This window comes from Phaethon lepturus, unplaced genomic scaffold, assembly GCF_000687285.1.
Source record: "Phaethon lepturus isolate BGI_N335 unplaced genomic scaffold, ASM68728v1 scaffold2279, whole genome shotgun sequence".
NCBI lineage: Eukaryota > Metazoa > Chordata > Aves > Phaethontiformes > Phaethontidae > Phaethon > Phaethon lepturus.
Window position 1 is genome coordinate 1 of NW_010565297.1, and position 18,406 is coordinate 18,406.

Below are 18,406 nucleotides of genomic sequence, written 5' to 3' on the forward strand. Positions count from 1 at the left end.
CTCAGAGGGAAGCTCCCCCGCGCCCCCCCCTCAGAAGGCCGCCCCTCCCCCGCCGGAGGAGAGCTGAGGCGCGCAGCTGCCTCCCGGGAGCAGGGGGAACCACTCGTAGTGCCATCGCTGTCGTTTCAGAAATCAGCCTGTACCTGAAACGGTACCACAGAATTACTTTTATAAATATTATTACAAAATGGAAACGATCCTTTGGGTAGGAACATTTACAGCCCAGCACTAAGGCTACTTGTGGGAACGAGGCAGGAACAGGTAACAGGAAATTTCTGATTGCGGAGACAAGTCACCCAAATACTACTTTAATCAAACTAACCCGGTGTTACTTGCAAGGCTATTCTACAGAGCACTAGACTAGAAGTCAGGCTATGATGCTTTTATTCAGGCTAGAGAATATCTCACTGCACAAATAAGCTGAATTGACTTTACCAGCATTCAGGATGCTTGTCTGGTAGGGCTTGGCCCTGTCTTACAGAGAGACTCCTGTTCATTTTTGCTCCTTTGCTCTAATTACCAGTGGTTTCCTCTTTATTCCTTGGCATCTTTTTCTTCCATGCATTTCTAGCAAGGGCAAAGACTAGCCTTGTCTAAACCAACAAAGGAGCTTGCTCCATGGGCTCAGACACATCCTTCTGCTTACCTCCATGTTGGACAGCAGGCTCTTTCTCCATTTTCCCCACAGCATGGGTTTGTTTCCATAAATTCCAGTTCTGCGTGATTTTTTTTTTCTGTCCCATCCTCATTCCTTGATGCTTTTGTACTCTAACTTGCGGTTTTTCTTTATAATGCAACCCATTTCCCATGACATAGACATCATAAAATTACAATGAAGTGAGTTGTGTGGGTACTAGACTATGTTGCTTATGCTGGATAGTAGCATTGTCATATTTCAGGAAAAGGCAAAGATATGACTCCCACCAGGCCATCTATGATAGCCTACTAAAAAAAGAAAAAAAAACAAACAGAAAAACACCTCCCACCCAATCCACCAAAAACACCAAAAGACAACATTTCATCTAAATTCTGCAAGTCAGACAGCAAGAGAGAACCACATCCTTCTTTCCAGAAGGATACAATAGTAGGAATTCTGATCTAAACTGTTCAGCATATGCCAGTCTTGGCAGCGGGATTACAAAGAAAGCAAAATAAAAAAAAAAACTTCATAGTACACACAAAGTACTATCACAACTTACTTATGTCTGGGCAACCGAGACAAGCTCCCTGTTCTGAAGGTTCGATAACCTTTAGAAAGCATCTTTCCTTAGTGGTATGATTCAGCAGATTATGCCAAATTAGCTGATCTCAGGAATCTTCCTGTATTTCCACTTTATGCCATCACTAATCTTCACTGATCCATAGGACAAGTCACATCACTTGTCTATGGTCTCAGCCTCCTTCCCTCTCCTCCCCGTGATCATTTCTTCTTCTGTAAACACTACTCAGAGCCACAGATGAAAAATGTGACCCCAAGGTGGAGGTGCTATTACAGAGAAGAATCCCAAATATCCGTATGACGACAACACAAAGATGAGAACCAATTGGCCTGGGTTTATGTTACGAGTTGTCCAGAATTGGGAATATCTGTTCTGGCATTGTAGAGAAAATGGCATTACAGGCTTGTGTCTCTGACCAGTGCCATAATAAGGCAAATACCTAACTATTTCCACAGGCTGTTGCAACACAGTCTGTTCTTGAATATGCCACAAGCTTTCTAACAAGTTCTGTTTAAATACTAAACATTGATTCAACTGTCCCTCAATAAACAATATATATCTATTTCACACACTTTCTTATTCAATCCCTTTTTGACTGAGTACTGAGACACAGTAGAGATACTAGGGAGGATTCTCCTATTTTCTCTTGATAGAAGAACAAAACCTTACATAATTCAATGGATGTTCAGCCAAAGCAAATTTCAGTGATCTGTTCTTTTTTTAAGGATTCCACTCACTCGGAGTCATTACCAGAGGCCAAAGATAACACGTGAATAAATGAAAAAATTCATCTAGCTGCTGCATGTATTGTCAGTTTATCAATGAAGTAGCTTTACAACAGTTTCTGATGCTGAGGAAGAAAAGGTTGTCAGCAGTCCTCAAAGCTGGATATGCTGTTTCTGCCATGGCCCATCATTTGCATGGCTGGTGAAGAACCAGATGAGTGCATGGATTGAAGTCAGAGCATCCACAGATCCCACTGCTTTGATAAAAGCAGCAGGAAGCAGTTACATCTTTGTGCTCTTCCAACTTAGAACTGTGTTAAAGGCAAGGGAGGAAAAAAATCCCCCACATTAACTTAGCTGAAGACAAACCATAGTTTTGGTCAATCAGATGAAATATCAGCCCCAAGCACAGCCAGTGTCTACACACACAGTCCCAGCTGTCCTACAGCTCCCAACCTCACAGGTGTATTTGAAAAAAACAAAGCCACAATAGAACGTGAGATGCCTCTAGGAAAGCCACACAAGAGGTAGTAGGAACCTTGGCTTTGGACTCTTCCCAGAAGGAAAAAAAAAAAAAAAATCTTCTGGCTCCTGGATGATTTGCATTGTCAAATCCAGCTCTTCTGTGTGGCCTCCAAGCCCATTGCAGAACTCTCCCCCCACATCTCTTTCCTACTCCCCCTACTTCTCCAAGCCATCTTAGCGGTCTACCAGTTGTAGGAAACTACTTATCTCCTTTACAACTCCCCTTCACCTGGGGCAGGGTGAGGAAGTTACCTTTCTGGTATTATGCACATTCCTTGTGCATGAAATTTACCTTTTTTGTGCCCATTTAAACATCTAGCAAATTCAAATCTTTCCACCTCAGTCTGAAGAGGAATAGATACAGCAACAGGCAAGTGTTCACTCTGCCCCAAGAGAAGAAAAGGTGGCTCACCTATGTGAGAATAAAGCCAAAGGAACATTAAAAAAAAAATTCCACTTCAGTGGAGAAACAGAATGAATCAAGCGACTCCTGCAGATTACTAATGTAATCACAGGGCTGCCAGGGAGATTTTTCTCGACCTTGAATGGCAGGGAAGTCCTCACCCCAGGACACAGTTCATCTTCTCCTCAGGCTGCTTCCTAGGAGGAAGGGTCAATACTATTATTAAACCAAGGGTACCACAATGATGTTCCTTCCCCCAGAAGCCAGCATTCACATATTTAACTTAAAGATGAAAGACAAAAATTCATTTTTTTGAAAGCTAAAATATGAAGATATTCTGTAAATATAACTTTAAAAAAAATTTAAGATACTACCGACACAACTGCAATTAACTCCTGAACCAGGAAGAGAACTGTTGTACACACCCATTTGTGTCCAGAATTTGTGAAAACAGAATTGACGTTTTCAAGTGTAAGTTTGGGTAGCTAGTAATTTTGCTTCCTTAAAACAGATTTAACTTCAAAACTTTGAGTATTCAGCTAGGTCTGACGCTTATAGCCAAATAAAGGTATTGTTTGAGGTATCTACTAGTCCGGCAGCTTAACAGACTCCTGGATATATTCACCTAGAAATTGATATATTGTTAGAGGACTCGCACTTAATCACCAGGACACTCACTACAAGCTCTTCAACAGGGACAATGAAAACTTTTCTCAATCTCTTTCATGCTATATCATACTTACAACACTCACTCACACCTCTCTTTTTTTTTTTGAACAGGATGAAGACACCAACATAAATAGCTAACTACTAGTATTAGGTCTTGTGCTCAAATTCAGCATTCCAGACAAAACTTTGCATTTTTTAAATATTTATTACTCCTCTGAAGCAGCAGCTCATTTGGGAGAGACTTATTGCCAACACAACTGATCCCACTGGCCTTAGAACTAATTTGTCTACAAGATCCCGGGAGATTTTGCAGTCTTGTCTCAAATGAGAATAAAGATTTGTTTCTTGCATGTGGCAAGGGTTATTGGAATATTTGGCTGTCAGCATAGTGAATAAAGCTAAAGGAATACTTCCTCCAAAATAGAAACACTTTTTTTTAAACTAGAAGTGTGAAGTTCTTTTTTAAAAAAAGATCTGCACCTTAAAAGCACTGACTTCATAGAATTTGAAATCAGAGATTTTACACAAGTAAAATTATCTGTCAAGCTCTTAGAATTAAAATTGGTTCACCAATTTTTACTTAAGGTAGCCTGTCCAAGATGCAGACAGTGGATATCTGAGGTTTGATACGAAGTAAACTTTTTAATAAGAGTATATAAAAGAAATAATTTTGTAATTATTAGTAGTACTTCAGGACTTAAGTTTCTACTAGCTACCAAAAATTGAAAGGGATGTTTAGGAATTTAAAAACAAGAGTATAGCAGAACTTTAGTTTAAAAAAAAGTATGTATTATTTATAATGTAGCTATTGCTTTTCTTTTGAGGTTCAGAATGCCCCTGTCTTCCCCCAAAGCCAGCAAAGAACATCCCCTCCTTTCCATCTACATGCTAGTTTTAGACATATCACAAGGAAGCCAGTATTTTGATACACTGAACATTTATTGTCTTTCACAAGACAAAATGAAGTTTCCCCTGCCGATGAAAAGCCATCAAGATGACCGTAAAGGGGACGGGGTGCAAAACTCCAGTGTACAGTATACACAACAAATTACCTCCCTGACTACCCTGGAAGAAAGATGATTGATCAATCTCACTGCAACTAAAAAACAGGATTATAAAATATTTACAGAAAAGAACAGTACAGAAAATAAAAACTGGACAGCCACATGTGTATGAAATCTTGCTAACACTTTTCTGGCTCCTTAAAAACCTGTTCCACTACCCTCACCAGAGCATTCAGGATGTGCAAGGATTCAGGCAGAGCATAGGCACCCCAACTCCCACACCCCCCTCCCCAGATTATCTCCCTCCAAGGAAGGGGGGAGGACTCAAGGGAAGCAGCATCACCTTCTTGACTATAATTCCCTTCCACCAAGTGGACATGCTAGCTCTGAAAGGAGGTCCCCAGCCACACCTCATCTGCAGCAGCCTCTATTCGGAGCATACTGGCAAGTTAACCTCTGGGTAGGGAACTATTCCTTTCATTGCTTGCAGGAGGACCTTTCCTTCTCCTCCCTCCGTGGTGGTCTGATCTGTGTTCAAGAGGGGCAGGAAAGCTGACTAGGACTACGACAGGTCACAGGAGACCTTCCATTTCCTTCATGAAGGCTTCATACACATCATCCTTTGTCTGTACAGAGATAGGGGCAGATGATCCAGCCTTAGGGGCAGCTTTGGTTAATGGGAGAGCAGGCTCATCATCCTGTTTTCTCTGGGAGGCAGCTGAAGCCCCTTTATTCTCCCGGCGCACTCGCAAGGCAGTGGGCACAAAGCGAGTGATTTCTGCCTTGGGGTTAGTGATCTGCGGCTTGGCACTGATTGTGGCCGTGGCTTTCTTCTCAATGGTGGCCGCACTGGTGTCATCCGCCTTGGGGCGCTGAATCAAGCTGGGTGGGGCACTCAGTACCCCAGGATTTGGAATGGGAGCTGGTGGGAAGAGCCCAGGCGGGGCAGGTCCTAATGGAGGTACCAGAGGTGGCCGTAACATGCCTGGGCGAGGAGGGGGGATACCTGTAAGAAGAAAAGAAAGCAGGAGCTGACACCACACCTGTGAGTCATAAAATCTTTGGTCAAAAATGTGCACAGGCTCAGAAAGCCAAGAAGGAAAACAAAACAAAAAGCCCCAAGATGCAGTAGCACTGTCTTTTAAAAGAAAAAAATAGTTCTCAACCCTGCACCAAATGCTGGATTGAAAACGCTGTTGAACCTCAGACTTTGAAAGCTACAGGAGCCTGTGTATTGGTCCCTTTCAAATTTTAAAGTTATAATCTGAAAATAAAGTTCCCAGTGGGATGGATCATCAAGACTTTCAGTCACCAGAAATGTATGACCATGCAAAAAAAAAAAATCCCTGTCTCCAATCCATTAAGTGGAGCACTGTTATAGCACCCTGGGGTTATTCAGAAACAGTCCAGCAGAAGTTTAAACTCTGAAATTCCCTTTTTGAGGACAGATTTCTTGCTACCAAGCCACACACAGCAGTATGGAATTACTTGTTATTACACAGAATTCACAGAATCACAGAAACACTAGGTTGGAAGGGACCTTCAAGATCATCAAGTCCAACCATTAATCCAGCGCCACCATGTCCCCTAGACCATGTCCTGAAATTATTGCACAATGCAGCCATACAGACAGGAACAAAAGGAAACTAGTAACTTGCTTATACTTCCCGGTTTGGTCACCAACAGTAAAAACTGGGAAAATAAAGCAGGGAGCAGCTTGGCGCTGAAGCAAGCAGAACACTTTACCTGGTGGGGCAGGAGGGGGCAGGCGAGGAGGTGGCCCACGTGGAGGAGGGCCTGGGGGCAGACCTGGTGGGGGGCCTGGGGGAGGGCCAGGTGGTCGCCCAGGTGGCGGTCCCGGTGGTAGAAGTCGAGGTAAAGGCCCACGTAGTCCTGGTAAGCCAGGAGGTCTCAGGAACGGAGGAGCTCCTGAAAGCATGCACACAAATGAAGAGAAATTTAGTTCACGGTTAAGAAAACCCCAAACTATCCCATCAGCTAGTACTAAAGATCCTCAACGGCAACTTGAAAGCTATTCTAACGCTAGCCAGATGCCAGATTAAACTGATCTTCTAAAAAAAAAAAATCTCAAAAAAAGAGGCAGCAGTTTTTACTCTTAGAGGAAAGTTTCTTCATAATAGTCAAGTATCTTCTCTCACCTGTAAGAAGGGCTCTTCTCCATGTAATGAAACAATAGCCGAGAACAGCTACTGAGCTGAAGTTGTTAGAATTTAAACAAATAAAAGTGAAAAATTTTTTCACTCTGGCATTTGATTGCCCTTCTGACCTGAGAAGTAGTTTTTCTCTATTGAAAGTAATTGGTTTGAAGTTCCCCCTCTAAAGGATATCAGAAATAAAACTGTGGGGAAGACATGGAAAAGAACTTTGCTTGCCCCCTGCTCCCCATGGAAAAAAAAATCACATTGTTCATGTACTTATATAGAATACATTAAAATCATAGTATATACTGCTCCTCACCATAGGGCAACTATTGATCTTTGCAATATAATTATAAGAACTCAAAAGACAGATTTATACACTTTTTTAATTACAAAACAGCTTGTTACTGTTATCCAGTTCAGCTATATGGTAGCCCCACTAACTAAGACAAAATGAAGTGCTGTCTTCCCCTAAATCAAAAAAACCTCAAGTGTTTGCCCTCAAAAACCCCACACACTATCAAAAAAAGTTATTGATTGGCCCCATTGCTAAAAGTCTCTGTCTAGGATTGACATAAATTCGAGTTTACTACTTATTTCACCTGAGAATAGTTTTCTTCCCTAACTGAACAGACTGAAATATATTCAGGTGGTGGAACAGCAGAAGCCTTCACACCACAGCTTGTTAAAAAAAAGAAAAAAACAAAAACCCCATCAAAGCCCATAACTAGGTAGTGACTCCCAACCCTCTTTAGCATGTCTTGTTCAGGGTGGGGTGTGAGGGGAACACCACAAGAAAAAAAAAATCAAAACACTGGAGAGGCACATGGCACCAGGCTTTGTTTTTCATACTCCAACACTGGCTCCACTGCTGCCTGTCAGCATTAGTGCTAACAAACAAGCCAACGTCCATCAGGCTGACGACAGCTACAGAAGCCTGATGCCTCAAAAGCACAGTAGAGCAACAACAGACTGATCACAGAAAAGATCACACAGGTCTCAGCAAGTACCACACTGGGCTCTTGTACCTCACCTACACCACATTCTGCAGCTTCAAAACTCCCAAACTGATACACCGTCTGTAGTGCTGAGAGCCTGCATCCTTCAAACCAGAGTAAATCAAGTATTCACCTGGTGGAGGGCCAGGAGGAAGACCGGTGGGCGGGCCTGGGGGTCTCAGTGGAGGGGCCGGAGGTGGTCCTAGCGGAGGTGGCCCAGGCATAGGTGGTGCCTGTATTTGAGTTGGAGGAACAGGCTGTGGAGGTGGTTGCTGCTGTTGTGCCTGGGAAGTTGCTGTAGATGACCCAGTCTCTGCAAGAGCTTCCTCACTGAGTTGTTGTTGCTGTTGCTGTTGTGATGTCTCTTCAGACTCTGAGTCCTCTTCTTCCTCCTCCTCTTCTTCTGAGTATTCCTCCACTTCTCTCCCTTCTTCTGGAATTTCCTGACCTGGAAATGGAGATATACTTATAAAAATCAGTCCACAGGTAATATCTTTGTGAACATCAGAGAAACCTGGGCACACAAAAATAAAATAAAACAAAGAAAAAGATAAACCTTACTTCAAAGGAAAAAAAAACTAACCACATCTTATTGTTAAACAGAAAATGAAATTAAAAAAATAAATATCACAGTTCTAGATATAGCTCTGACACCAAGAGCTATGCATTCCTGTGGGAGCTGAAACTTCTACTAATCTGAACTGCAGCTATTTGATCCAAGGTTTGTGGGAGTTTCCATGGAGGAGATGGGTAATAGGGATGGGAATATAACTTCAAAATAAACATAGTCCCCATGTCCAAGAAACTTTAGCGCCTTTGAAACATAAAGGAACAAAAAAAAAGTCTTCACTCATTGGTTAATTTTTTTCTGCAAAAGTGTATTTTTAGGGAACACAAATCCTTACAGCTTACCGGCTGAGCCCATAGACAATCTCACACTTTCTTTTTCCCTAAGAGGTTCATATTTCACCTGAGCAATTTAAAAGTTAAGCAAGATAAAAATTAGAAGAAAAAAACCCCAGTATATCAAAAAAACCCTGTAAGTTGCTACTGTAACTTCATCTCTGCTATGCAAAAACACACACACTACTAGATTAAAAATAATGAAACAAAAAAACAGCAAATACCTAACCACAGCTTATACTCTTAGCAGATGTTATGAGAATAAAATATTTACTCTATTCAATAAAAAATGTGCAAACAAAATAAGCTTACCAGAGAAACCTTAACTGGAAGCCTAATGGCATATCTCTACTTAATGCATTTATCTGACTCACCTGCCATTCGTAACATCATGGCCTGGAGTGGAGTCAGTTCTTTCATGTTCTTTTTCTTTTTTCGTGACTTTCCAGGCATGTCTGCAAATCGTACGCTATGACCTGGGGAAAGTAAAGCACAGGCAAGGGTGGTGGGAGGTAGGAACAAAGTAATAAAAATCAGATAGATTTAAGTCTTCTACCTGGTAAAGACAATAATAGGATCATTTAGGTTAGAGAAGTCCTCTAAGATCATCAAGTCAAACTGTTAACCTGGCACTGCCAAGTCCAGCACTAAACCATGTCCCTAAGCACAACATCTACTTGTCTTCTAAATACCTCCAGGGATGGTGTCTTGGTTTAGCCCACGTCTGAGCTAAACACTGGCAATTGTTCTGTCACCCGAAAACCCCCCTCTCAGACGAGAAAGAGAAATCAAGGAAAGAAAGGAAGCTCACAGGTTGAAACAGAAACAGATTTAATAAAACAATAAAACTAATATTAATACTCAAGCAATGTAAAGTACACAGAGTTATACTCAGCCCAGATAGTGGTTGCGAGCTGCACACTCCCAGAAGTGAATGCTGGTTGGTGAACACTGCGAGCAGCACAGCTCCAGCGCAGGGATAAGAGGCCTCAGGAGCACAGGGACAGGCAAGACCCTCCGGGGACAGCAGCCATTAAGAGTGCAAGCCGTTCCCAGCGGACTCCCCAGTTTATGGCAAGTGTGACGTTTATGGTATGGAATATTTCTGTTGGCCAGCCTGGGTCAGCCACCTTGGCCTCCATTCCTTCTAGCTTTAGCACCTGACTATCTCAAGACTGCTAGAGGCCTTGATAACTATGGAAACCCACGTGCCATGGCTGGCCATCAACTAAAACAGTGTCTTACCAACTTTGTTCTTTCAGTAACAGGTGCTGTGGTCATCTTAGAAATACAGCTTTCCTGAACAGAAAACCGATTTTATGATTCTATCCTAGCAAAACCAGGACAGATGGCAACTCAAGCCCTGCTCTGGGCAGCCTGTTCCAGTGCTTGACAATTCTTTCAGTGAAGAAATTTTTCCCAATATGCAATCTAAACCCCCCTGGTGCAACTTGATGCCATTTCCTCTCATCCTATCACCTGGTACCTGGGAAAGCAGACCCACACCCACCTCACTACAACCTCCTTTCAGGTAGTTGTAGAGGGCAACAAGGTCTCCCCTTAGCTTCCTTTTCTCCAGATGAAACAAGCCCAGTTCCCTCAGCTGCTCCTCATACTGCTTGTTCTCTAGACCCTTCACCAGCTCTGTTCCTGTTCTTTGGACACACTCCAGCACCTCAATGTCTTTCTTGTAGTGAGGGACCGAAAACTGAACACAGTATTCAAGGTGCAGTGCTGAGTACAGGGGCACAATCATCTCCCTAGTCCTGCTGGCCATGCTATTTCTGATACAAGCCAGAATGGTCTTGGCCTTCCGGTCATATTCAGCTGGCTGTTAACCAACACTCCAGGTCCTTTTCTGCCAGGCAGCTCTCCAGCCACTCTTCCCCAAGCCTGTAGTGTTGCATGGGGTTGTTGTGACCCAAGTGCAGGACTCACCCTTGTTGACCCTCATACACTTGGCCTCAGGCCATCGATCCACCCTATCCAGATCCCTTTGTAGAGCCTTCCTACTCCCAGGCAAATCAACACTCCTGCCCAACTTGGTGTTGCCTGCAAACTTACTGAGGGTGCACTCAATCCCCTTGTCCAGAGGACTGATAAAGATATTAGACAGAACTAGCCCCAATACTGAGCCCTGGGAACATCATTTGTGACTGGCCACTAATTGGATTTAACTCTCTTCACCACAACTCTTTCGGCCTGGCCATCCGGCCAGTTTATTACACAGCGAAGAATACACTCATCCAAGCCACAAGCAGTTTCTCCAGGAGAATGCTGTGGGAAACAGTGTCAAAGGCTTTACTGAAGTCTAGGTAGGTAACATCCACAGCCTTTCTCTCATCCACTACGCAGATGTATCATTCTAACATAATGATGCTCCTTACATAATAGTTAACATTGGTGTTACTGATTATTTGAAGTTTTGCTAACCTAGTATTCTCTATCAGTTGGTCTCCCCCAAGCAATCAGGAAAAAAATATTATCCAAAAGCATTAGCAGTATGAAATTTAGTTGTCCTCGTTGTTCAAGTCACTGAAGCGTAAGTATATTTTACACTGAAGCTTAATTTTTGTAGGGTACCCTGCCAATTCAATGCTTCAGGTGAAAAATAGCTTGTAACCTTACTAAGTTAACTCAACTGTTAAGAAAACAGGTCCATCTGAAAAAGATGCTTCACTTCCAGATAGTTTCCTTCTGATCCATTTACTAATAAAAATTCTTCAGCTGGAATTTAGGTGAGTTAGAACAGAGTTAGCTGGCTAAACAAATTACTTCTCCACCCAGTCAGGAAAACAGACACAAACTCTGTTATGTAGTGTTTCTCTTTTTTGGAGGGGGGAGGTGGGGAGGGAGATCAATCAAACCGCCATCTGTAACTTCCCATCTTACCCGATTTCTTTTCTTCACCACCTTCCCTCTCCTTGTCATTATCACGATGCAGGAAGTCCTCGCCTTCACTGTCTGCATCTGACCTATCACTGTCGCTATCATCGCTACTCTCATCATGCTTGTCTTGATCCATATCCTCAGGATAACCTTCATCTTCACTGGTACTAGACATGTCATCATCATGTCCTCGCTGTCCTGCAGGAAGCAAAGTATTGGAGTTTATACATTTCCTAAACACAAAATACTCCGTCTTTCACAGCAGTGTATGTCTACAGTTAGAAAAATTCCCCTAGCAACAGCGTGGGCATATTGTCAACCCTTTACTGTTTAGCACATATGCTTAAAGAATATTTTGGAGAGTTTTTGTAAGATTTCCTATTAACAAGCTAGCTAGTTTGCACAGCAAACAAGTGAAGGCAACTCCTACCTACAACTCATGAGTTCATTTCTATACAGCAATCATCCCCCACTGAAATACTTTGATGCTTTCTGGTATGCAATAAAGCTGATCTACCCATTCACAAAAGGTTCTGGGGGAGATGCAGTAACTGTGTTAAAAAGGAGGACCTAGGTTCTCTTACCAAATCCATACGCAGGATGGGTTTGGATTTTGGGGGTTTGGGTTTGAGGGGTTTTTTTTCAAGTTAGTTTTTGTTAGTTTGTTCTTGGGTGTTGTTTTGGTTTTTTTGAAAAGGAAAGACTTCTCAGAAAAAGTTGGGGGGTTTTTTGCAGGGTTGTTTTTTTTAAAGAATAATACATACAAGATTTCAGCCTTGTTAATACTACATGGGAAAACGTCCTGTTGATCATAATGAAAAAACAAGTATCTGAAAGTTGTAAATTAGAAGTTTCAGCATTTAAAAATCTAGCTGATAACAAAACTGCAGGTATTATGAAATATACTAGAATCACCTCAGAGGTACAATCACTTTTGAAGAGTCCTTCAAGTAGTATTAACACCCATACTGCCAGAGAACACCCTGTCTAGGGCACACTATGTTCAGGACAGTACTATCCATAGCAAAATACAGAGTGAAGGAAAACCCCAGACAGTAATAGGAAAGCCCTTACCTGCTTCAGAACTGTAAGAAATCTCCTCTTCTCGCCTTCGAGGAGCCACCTCCAAGGTGAAACCCACTTTACGGCCATACATCTGTAGGACTTGAGGTGGGGGTGGCCCTGGAGGAGGTCCAGGGGGCTTCCTGCCTGGCGGTAAACGTGGAACACCAAGGCCAGGAGGGGGAAGTACAGAAATGGACCGAACTGGTGGTCTGTAAATAAGAAAGAAAATGAGAAACACAAGAACACAAATGAACAAACCCAAACATGGTCTTAATAGAACTCTTTAGCCTTCTCCCATCATTGTTCACAAAGAAGCCTTCTAAAAAGAATTATGGACATTCATAAAGTATAGATGTGTCCTAAGGAGTTTACAACCTCAAAGACATGACTGCTGAAGATCAGACAGAAGCAAGCTTCTCAGAAGGCAACTGAAGATTGAAAAGGCAAGTATTGAATCCCATGACAGAAGCAGAATGAAGTAGCAAGAAAGTTTGTGAAAACAGAAGACTATGAGAAAGAAGCAGAAAGAACTAATACTAGAATGAGAAACCTGATAAACAAGAAAACCAGGAGCTTGAACTGAATATACTAACAAGACGAAAAAACATATACATAGCAATTGAAGGGGCATTTATGTTCAAAGTTGCAGGGCTTTAAGCTCTAGCATTTATCTTTCTGCATATCAGTAAAAGTCATAGTATATTACTCATAAGCTAATTTAAACAGAAACCTGTAACAGTAGGGACAGATCAAGGAAGAATTTGGTTAAAAAAAAGTATAATTCACTTGCACAGAACTCCCGACTTCTCCTAGTCAATATTACCTCTGTTTCTATCCCTAAGCTCTTTCCCAGTAACAAAAATGCTCCTTTTTCTTTTTTTTTACTTCCTCTCCAAGTTGGGTTTGTTGTTTTTTTTCTTTCTTACCCATAGGCTGATGTCTTCTTGAGGATAGAAGGTGGCTGGGCCCCTGGAAGGGGAATGTCCTGTATGAGGATGTTGGAGGGAGCATGTGGCATATCTGGTAAGGGGATACTTTCCACTTCAACATGCTGAGCATTCTAGGGGGGTGGGTGGGGGGAGGGGGAGAAAAAAGAGAGAGAATGGCTTACTCCCACAGAAGCTACCGCACAACCTCATTACCTTTCAGAGTACAGAACACATGGGACCTGCCATCACTTGCCAAATGTGTCTGTTCTGAGGTCCCATTATCTTGCAGCAGTCCATGAAAGACATTTGGGAAAAAGTCCGCAATAAAAGCTTTCAACACAAAACAAAGCACATGCAGTGCACCCGTGGAAGGCTTTAGTATTTCGGTCAAAACTCAGTCAGGTTTCCATCTCCCTTTAGACCTTCAGTCCCCAGAGTGGAGAGGCTGCAGGCAAGTATGCCTGTTTTTAAGTACCCAGAAGGCACAAATCACAGACTGCTGCATATTCCAAAGGAGAAAAAAAAAAGTCTTACAGATACTTGCACTTGGGCAACATTATGTTCTCCAATATGGTAAGGAAGAATGTCAAAGAAAGCTCTTTAAAGGAATGCTAAAGGATTCTCATTATTTCCAGCAACAGATTTAGTAGAAATTCACAGATATATCAACTGCACACTCACAGGTTTGTTCTGTCTTTAACACAAAAAACAAATTCTGATATTGTTGATTTGCAACATAAATTTCCCTTTCCCCTGTAATTTCTTGTCAGAGAAAAATATATCTATATGTGATATTTCTGTATCAGAGACAAATACAGACTTGACAACCCCCATGCTACCCTCACTTAAATGCTGTAACTGGAGATACTATCCAAATTAATGTAAGTACTCAATATGGGCCACATAACATATACTCTGGTCTCTTATAAAGTTCCCTTCCTTCACAATCATCAAACCTAATGAGCAGACAGATTATACAATACCATAGTTACAAGCCTAAAATATAACAAGCATTACCTTGACAGCATCAAAATACTGGCTGAGTTGTGATCTCTTCTGCTCATACTCCACTTCCAGCTTGCGCAGTTCTTTATAGATGTCAGGATTTTCCTTCTCGTATAGCCGCAAGATGCGCTCAAAAGTCTCACGGAGTTTTTTGCGTTTATCCTTTAGCACTTTTTCATTAAGTTGTGGCTGCTGCACTGGGTTAAACTCTAATCCAAGACAGCAAAAAACAACCCCAAAATTCTTAAGTTACTCTACTCCACGACTGAAAGAAATGAAACAACTTCAAAGCAAACAACTTCCCTATTTTCAGGAAGACTTCAGCCCTACAACAATCCCCTCTTCCAACTCCATGTCACTACCGTGCGCACTACTCATTCTTTACATCAGCCACCTTCTTGCAAAAAAAGTCATCTTTGATAACACCACATCGAAGCATAATCAATCCTTGATTATTTACAGAATCTCCCCTTCTAACCAGAAAGAAAAAAAGGTTACCCTATTTTAGCCTCCCAGTCATCCCTTAAGACTATGTTATGCATCTACATAAACCACTGCCTAAGCTCAAAACCTGGTATCTCTCACTCACCCATTTCATCCAATTTTTCCATGTCCCGGATAATCTGCTTTGGATCTTTCATCTTTAGTACAGCTGCTCGTACCATCATTCGTTGCTTTTTGTTCTAAGAAGATCACAGATCAATGAGATCAGAAGACTGTCACAGGAGAAAGAGATAGAACCTTTCTACCAAATACCCCCCTCTCAATATTCCCAGTTTGCAGAAAAAAAATGCACCTCAAAATGCCCTGCAAATATTAACCACAGCACACATCAGCAGCAAAGGCAATTAAAACTTCTGGGACTTTTAGTTCCACTATCTTGCTATTTACAAATGCTTCTATAATTCATTTACTCCAATGAAGACACATGCAATCAACAAGATAAACCAACTGGCAAAAGGTATACCATAAAACATGCTTAAATGTATATGAATTTTGGGTGATTTATTTGTGGGTTTTGTTTGGTGGGGTTTTTTTAATTCCCAAGTGCTTACAATAACGTATCAAAAAGCTGTAATCACAAGTTAAAAAATAGTAGATGATGATGAGATAAGATTGCTAAAACAAGATTTATGTCTATGTTTTCTTAAATTACTTGTTTGGACAGTATTTTCCAAAGTGAATCTTAGGACATCAACAAAAACATCTGTGGTCTATTAATCAGCTATGGTCCATTACAATCATAAATATGATACATAGTACAGGGAATGCCAAGTAAACATTTCTGATCTCTTTATTTACCTTCTTTAGTTCCCTTTTCCGAGCTTCCTTCCCTAGAGAGGAGGGGAAAAGAAAGAGAAAATAAAAACTTGCAAAGGACAGTAAGACCCATGAAGAACCTTTCCTTCATCAAGACTAGTGCTGTTTCTAGTTCACTCAGTTCAGTCATTTTGCAAAGACTGTGTTTAACTCATCTTCCCAGTGAGAGAGAAATACAGCATGAAATAGATTTCTATTTCGTGTGTGTTATACAGAAAGAAAGGGAGATATAGCAGGTTTTGTGTCTCCAGAAGCAGAGGTGTTTCTATACAAAAAAGAACAACAGGGAGCAAAAGCCAGTGATGTGTGCAGTCATGAAAGGATTGCGGCCAAGTGCTGAAATAGAGCCAACAACAGACAACACACTTTAAAAAGATATAGGCATTCAGTATGCATGTTATAAAAAGGAAAAAACACAGTCAGACAACTCCCTCATCTAACCACACCATCTGCAAAATTTGACATGTTCCTCAAACTCTAGCCTCAGACAGATAAACTATGTCCCAAGAAGCAGCTTGCAGTTTCGCCAACAGCTAGGTACCAAGACCTTTAAACACTGATAACTACAGTAAAAACAACAAGGTAAATACTTAGAGAAGCAGCAGCACGCAAGCAGCCTTCTCAGGAAGTTTTCACACCAGCCAAAACTGAGATAATATTTTTCAAGTTAGGGAAACTCAGTTCTGATTCACAAGTGAGAATCTTATCCTCAGAGAGAGCTTTTTATCTGCTTCCCTAGGACCCCCCTGCCCCCATTCCCATCTGCTTCGCTTTTATGGATACTTACGGGCCTGATCTGTGGGATTCATGAACTTCCCACTCTTGGTGGATGATGTAGATCTCCGTCCCATTTTGATTTTTTTCCTCTCGCCTCAAAAAAAGGAAGAATTTAAAAGGAGGGAGAGACCTGGAAAAGATGACATGGTGTCAAGTCCTATGCACCGGTAGCTTGAGTATACTTATTTCTCCTCTATATCAGCAATCTTGCTCCCTCAAAAACTTCAAATACTTTTGAGATCCTTAAACCCTACTACAAGCTCAGACATTCAGATCAAAATCACAGTACTTTAACTACATACTACTATTTAATTAAGTACCTACTTTAAATTAATCAACTAGTTCACTCCAAGACTCAAACCAAGCAGCTTCTTGCTTACAGTACAGAGGGGCACAGGGGAGGGAGAAATACAGATTCTGTTTTTCTAAGAGCGTATCAGAACCCTTCTAGCATTTCTTTTACTCTCATAAAAGTCTTCAATTTTTCCTTCCTACTCCTCTCATTTTCAAATGTTTACCACAAATTTCCTCAGCCTTTTAAGCTGCCCTTGATTTCTCTCCCCAGCACCCAGTGTATCCATCGGCAAGTGTTCTGCACACATCCGTGTCTTCTTCTCTTCACCATAGACCACTGCTATACCACTGTCCTTATGCTGCCTACCTCCATCAGTATTATTTCAAGCTGTGTTATGACAACCAGAAAAGGTTATTCTGGAAAGAATTACTTACTGTCTTTAGACATTTGTTCAACTTACAGACAACTACAGAAGTACCCAAACTACAGCCAAGAATGTTGCCTCTCTCAGTTCTCATCTCCCCCCACCTCCAGCCCTACTTCCCTGCTAAACCACCACTGGGGGGGAAAAAAAAAAAGTATAAATCAACACCACACACCCCTCCCCCAACATCCAACAAATCCCACCCCAAAATCTAAAACATCCTCTGAAATTTGGGAGTTGACAGTATACAGCTTTCTAGTCACCATACTGCATGCAAATAGATTGCAACCAAAGTGAAAGTATTCACAAGTTCAGTCTGAAGTTCTCTGCAACCTCACTACAGTCACCATGTGCATCCTTCTGCCCTAATTACAGAAAATGCCATTTTTAGACTACTAAATGACATGCCACCCCTTACCTCCTAAAAAGAAATTAAAGCACAGTGTCTCATTTAGTGCTTCAAGGCCTCACTGAAAAGTTTCCTAGCAAGCTCCAAGAACTGATCACATTCAATGCACTGACTAGTAAAAATCTACAGAGCCTTGCTCATGGCTCATACTACCAGATTATGCTCATAGTTGGCCTGCTGTTTGCAAAAGTACCCTGCAATTTGTGAGCACCAATAGCATACTTCCTAAGATTACACTGATTTTTTTTTTTTTGCAAGACACTACCATTTCTTTAGGTGGGAAGCTCACCAAAGAGAGGTAAAAGTTACATTAGAACTCCGCATTTCCCAGATTTCTAAGATTCTAAAGGGTAAAGGGAAATAGCATAAACTTCTGAAACCCCGATCCCGAATCCTTCTAAGGACACAAAGCAAAGAGTTTCAACGCAACAAGTCGACAGCCAAAGGAGGAAAAATAATCAACCACTAAATTTAGGATTTTTGGGCCACTGGGGAACGAGACAGAAAGTCTCCCATGAGGCGCACGAAAGTCTCCCCTCCTCCCCCAAAGGAGGGAGGAAGAGAAGGCGGTAACGCAAACCACCGCCTTCTCCTCGCCTCCCTTCTCCCTCTCCCACCAGCCCCGTCCCGCTCCTCTCACCCCTCCGCCCGGCCGGGGCGGACCGGCTCCCTTCCGCTGCAGCGGCC

At 41.9% G+C, this 18,406-nt stretch overlaps 1 protein-coding gene across 1 annotated transcript; it reads right to left on the reverse strand.

Annotated features, from left to right (window-relative positions):
* Positions 1-4,606: 4,606 nt before the first annotated feature.
* Positions 4,607-16,721, reverse strand: WBP11 (WW domain binding protein 11). Its single transcript, XM_010295121.1, has 11 exons — positions 16,602-16,721; positions 15,797-15,828; positions 15,084-15,177; positions 14,507-14,703; positions 13,487-13,620; positions 12,570-12,769; positions 11,499-11,693; positions 8,981-9,082; positions 7,837-8,151; positions 6,293-6,475; positions 4,607-5,552 (listed from the first exon to the last, which is right to left on the reverse strand). The coding sequence occupies exons 1-11, from the start codon at positions 16,663-16,665 to the stop codon at positions 5,119-5,121; spliced, it is 1,950 nt and encodes a 649-aa protein (XP_010293423.1). The 5' UTR covers positions 16,666-16,721; the 3' UTR covers positions 4,607-5,118.
* Between the last annotated feature and the right edge of the window lie 1,685 nt (positions 16,722-18,406).

Bases quoted from the DNA above. Each gene is read 5' to 3' on its own strand.
- WBP11 (XM_010295121.1), bottom strand. From the start codon at position 16,665: ATGGGACGGAGATCTACATCATCCACCAAGAGTGGGAAGTTCATGAAT. The intron at 14,704-15,083 runs GTGAGTGAGAGA...GTCTTGGATTAG, and splicing joins GGAAAAATTGGATGAAATGG to AGTTTAACCCAGTGCAGCAG. The intron at 5,553-6,292 runs GTAAAGTGTTCT...TTCTTCTTACAG, and splicing joins GCCCCCTCCTGCCCCACCAG to GTATCCCCCCTCCTCGCCCA.